Source organism: Grammomys surdaster, unplaced genomic scaffold (assembly GCF_004785775.1).
Source record: "Grammomys surdaster isolate TR1022 unplaced genomic scaffold, NIH_TR_1.0 126036, whole genome shotgun sequence".
Taxonomy (NCBI): domain Eukaryota; kingdom Metazoa; phylum Chordata; class Mammalia; order Rodentia; family Muridae; genus Grammomys; species Grammomys surdaster.
Window position 1 is genome coordinate 1,471,637 of NW_021620849.1, and position 4,158 is coordinate 1,475,794.

Below are 4,158 nucleotides of genomic sequence, written 5' to 3' on the forward strand. Positions count from 1 at the left end.
AGAGAGGCAGAGAGGCAGAGAGGCAGAGAGGCAGAGAGGCAGAGAGGGAGAGAAAGAGGCAGAGAGGCAGAGAGGCAGAGGCAGGCCAATCTCTATGGGTTCAAAGCCAGCCAGATTTGGTAGCATGTTTCAAGCCAGCGAGGAAAACATATTGAATCAAATACCATGCCCCCCTCCCCAAAAAAAGAAGAAAGGAAGGAAGATAAGAAAGACCTGGACTTGGGAGGGTGACACTGAGATTTTAAGAAGTTTCAGAAGTAAACTGGGAGATAGATGTGATCATATTCCATTGTATACCTATATGAAATTCTCAAGAATAAAGGGAAAAAAGGTGAATCATTTTCTAAAAGCGCCTAATAAGTCATGCCTCAACTCCAGCCTCCTTGTGACCCTTATGTGAGTAAGGGCCCTCTGATTGATGTTTTTATCCCTAATAGAACTCCCTTCCCCAGCTCTGGCTGTTCAGGTGTCTTCTCAAGGAGAGAATTCTGTGAATTAAAGGAAGAGGTAAGCAGATGGACCAGCACATCCTTCCCCTAATAGCTAGGCTTAGCTGTAGACTCAGTGGCTTCACAGCCTCCAGATCCTGCATACGATGAATTCTCATGGATGCTCTCCCAACACCCGCAGATGCTCTTCAATTCATTGTACCTGTCTGCTTAATCAATAAACTCTGACCTAACCTAAAATTCTTTTGGTTGCACAGTCTGGCAATACCTAAGAGAAGACCCATCCGACCTACCCTCACCCCCACTCCCATCCTCACCCCCAAGACTCAGAGGGAAATTCAGCATACATATGGAGTTGTACTCCCCAAAGAGAGGCAGGCTGTAGGACCAGAAGAAACAGCTCACTCCAAAGTACTGAGACACAGAGCTCAATTAATAGGTGTGCTGTTAAGCCACCATGTTTGGGGGAGTTTGTTCTGCACCAAAAGCTAACAGGTAAGCTAAGCATGATGGTTCCCGCCTGTGGCTGCAGATCTGGGGAGGTGGAGGCAGGAAACTCAGGGCCCTATAGCTATCTTCAGCTACACAGAAACTTCTAGACTAGCATAGGAAGCTAGGGTGTAGCCCAGTTAAGAGAGTGCTTGCGTAACATGCAGAAGCCCTGGATTTAGTCCCCAATAGTGCGTCTAAATCGGTGTTAAAGTGCGCACCTGCACTCCTAGCACTTGGGAAACAGTGATAAAAGGATCAGAAGTCAAGGCCAGCCCCAGCTACATAGCAAGTTTGAAGTCAGCACAGGCTGCATGAGACCTCGTCTCAAAAACAAACAAACACAATTTTAAATGCTAGCTGCCATGACAGCTAATAAGAACATCACCAAGGAACAAAGCAGGTCCAGTGTGTGCCCTGCCTCAAGTGTTCCTGAGACCCCTTCATTCCATAGTGGCCACCAGAGAGCACAACATACCTTTTCACAATCTGAGACAACTGTTGACCAGGGCTCCTCCCAAAGACCCAGATCTCCTGGCCAAGACAGGAGACTGTCCAGCTTAGGATCTAAATGACAGAATTCCCTAAGCAACAGAACGCACCGCAGAAAAACAGTGACTGCCATCTCAAAAGTCCCATGCCCAAGGCCACCCAACCAAAAAAAGGTACAAGTGATATTCAAACTCATACCTCTGTGACTCCAAAGTCCCTTCTTCAGGGGACACCAGTGGTGGCTACACTTGGGCTAGATCTTAAAGAACTAGCAGTTCTAGGAACTAGGGCCACCCCAGGAGAACTCAGTCTATGGTACCAGCAAACTCAGAGTATCTAAACAATCTCATCTCATCTAGAAGCAAAGTTTGTCCACTTCTGGAGGCCCAGACAAGGAAGATCCTGCTGTCTCCATCCCAGCCTGGAACCTGCTTATCACAGCAAAAGCCAGGATACAGACCTAAGAGTCACCCACCTTCCCCATAGCCATTGCCCAGGGTCTTGCCATGCAGACCGTTAGAATAGTAGAAGCCATTGTAAAATGGTAGTCCCAAAACACACGAAAGTGGTGAGAGAAGGACAAGGAACAGCAGGCCCATCCTGGCCGAGGTGGTGGCAGTTTCAGGGTGTCTTGGATGAGGCTGGGCCCTGGGAAAACTGCAGAGAGAAGAAAAACAAGACAATTACAGAAACCCCACTCTAGGGGGCTGGGATTTCTCTGTTCAGCATCCTACACACACACAAACAAACACACACACACACACTCAACGGCACATCACAGAGAGGCTCCACCTGTCAGGCGCTGTCATCAGTGTAGCAGGCAACAAAAACAAGCTAGAAGACAGTCTGCCTTGTGGGGAAGAACTACATCCATGGGCATAAGCACAGAAGAAGCACACCCAAGCTGTTTGAATTTCAAAGGCTGTGGATAGGGAGCACTTTTTAAGGAAAACAGAGGCGAGTAGAACAGAACATGACAGGGCGGAGTTTCATGTTTAGTAACAATAAGTCTGCACTGGAAACTTTGTTTCAACACCGAAATGTCTGCATGGGGAGGGCTGTGACAATGTGACATCTATTTTAAAGACTAGATCAAGATAAAAAATCCGGGTAAGATGACTCAGTAGTAAAGATGCTTGCTATGCAGATATGACAACCTGGGTTCAATCTCTGGCAGCCACATAAAGGTGGAAGAGAACCAATTCCACAGTGTTGTCTAGCCTTAACACATGCACATACACAGGTGCACACGTATATACACGAACACAGATGCACATGCACATGAACACATGCGCATGCACACACACATACAAACACACACATACACACTTCCACATGAACTTTTAAGAAGTGTGAAAACAAACAAACAAACAAAAAAAGAAAACACACCAGGGTTTCACGTAGTGCAGGCTTGCCTCAAACTGAGCACATAACAGAGGGTGGTCTTGAACTCTTAATCTTCCTGCCTCTATTTCAAAAAGTTTTAGCAATCAAAGAATGATATTTCAAAAACAAAATAAACACCCTAGAGCCCATGGGCCAGATGCCTCTTTTTAGTGCCCACTAACATAGGAATGGCTCCCCAAAGTGTTGGTGTTTGGTGGTTTGGTTTGGTTTGGTTTGGTTTGGTTTGGTTTGGTTTGGCTTGGCTTGGCTTGGCTTGGCTTGGCTTGGCTTGGCTTGGCTTGGCTTGGCTTGGCTTGGCTTGGCTTGGCTTGGCTTGGTTTGGTTTGGTTTGGTTTGTTGTGCATACCTATAATCCCAGCATTGGATAGGTAGAAGCAAGGAGGATTGAGAGTTCAAGGCCATCCTAGATCACATATGGAGTTTGTGGCCAGCCTGGGTTACACAAGACCTTATCTAAAGATGGGAGCACCCAAACAAACATTGAATCTGGGCAGTTTTTGAGGTGGAGTGGACAGACTGGTCTTCTTAGTAGGGCATGGACACTACAAGGTACAGGGGCCAGGGACAGGCATAAGGGACACTCTCCATTTGTTCCTGTGTATTCCAAGTCCACTGTCACCATGGATCTGCCCCCATGGGTCGCTTGCCATGCCCCATCCCCAGCCTTCTGACTTCCGGTTGGATTAAGTGAGTAGGAGACAGTGATGAGATGTGAAAGAAAGAAGACCCGCCCCCTCCCACCCCAGCCATCACATCCTTCGCTGTCTGTCTCAGCAGCCTCCAACGGCTCTGTTATCTCTATAGCTCTTCTCTAGAAGTGCTCCCTTGATTAAAATCTTCTTGCTGCAACCATGTGGAGTGAATTCTGCTTCCTGCGCAGCCCTGACTGATGTGGGAGAAGAAGGTGAGTCAGTCAGCAGGGCCTCTGTCTGGAAGCCTTGGGAGGAGGTGAACCTAGATGACCTGCCCTCTGTCCTGATAACGCAGATGAAAGGCTTCAGGCAGGGTCAGACTCACATCTTAGAGCCGGCCTTCTGGAGGCAGGCAGAAGGCAGGCTTCCATGCAGCACAACCAGATTGCCCGCAGGCCTTTGCAACTAGAACTGGATGGTTATCGTAGAGGAATGTGGGAGGATGCTCAGGGTGTCATTTGTGACGACAAAGCAAAACACAATTGCCACACTGAATTGCAAACATGTGGCCTTATGAGAATGTCTGTGTACAAGACCAGAGAAGGCAGGGGCTCCAAAAGGAGAAAGAAAGAAAGAAAGAAAGAAAGAAAAAAAGAAAGAAAGAAAGAAAGAAAGAAAGAAAGAAAGAG

The 4,158-nt window shown here is 47.4% G+C and overlaps 1 protein-coding gene across 1 annotated transcript in view; it reads right to left on the bottom strand.

Moving 5' to 3' along the window:
• The window catches only part of Hapln3 (hyaluronan and proteoglycan link protein 3), a 17,277-nt gene that overhangs the window by 6,440 nt on the left and 6,679 nt on the right, over positions 1–4,158 (bottom strand). Inside the window, exon 2 of the mRNA XM_028754842.1 lies at positions 1,906–2,087. Within this exon, the coding sequence (XP_028610675.1) occupies positions 1,906–2,029 (124 nt within the window). The 5' untranslated portion in view covers positions 2,030–2,087. The remainder of the gene's footprint in view (positions 1–1,905; positions 2,088–4,158) is intronic.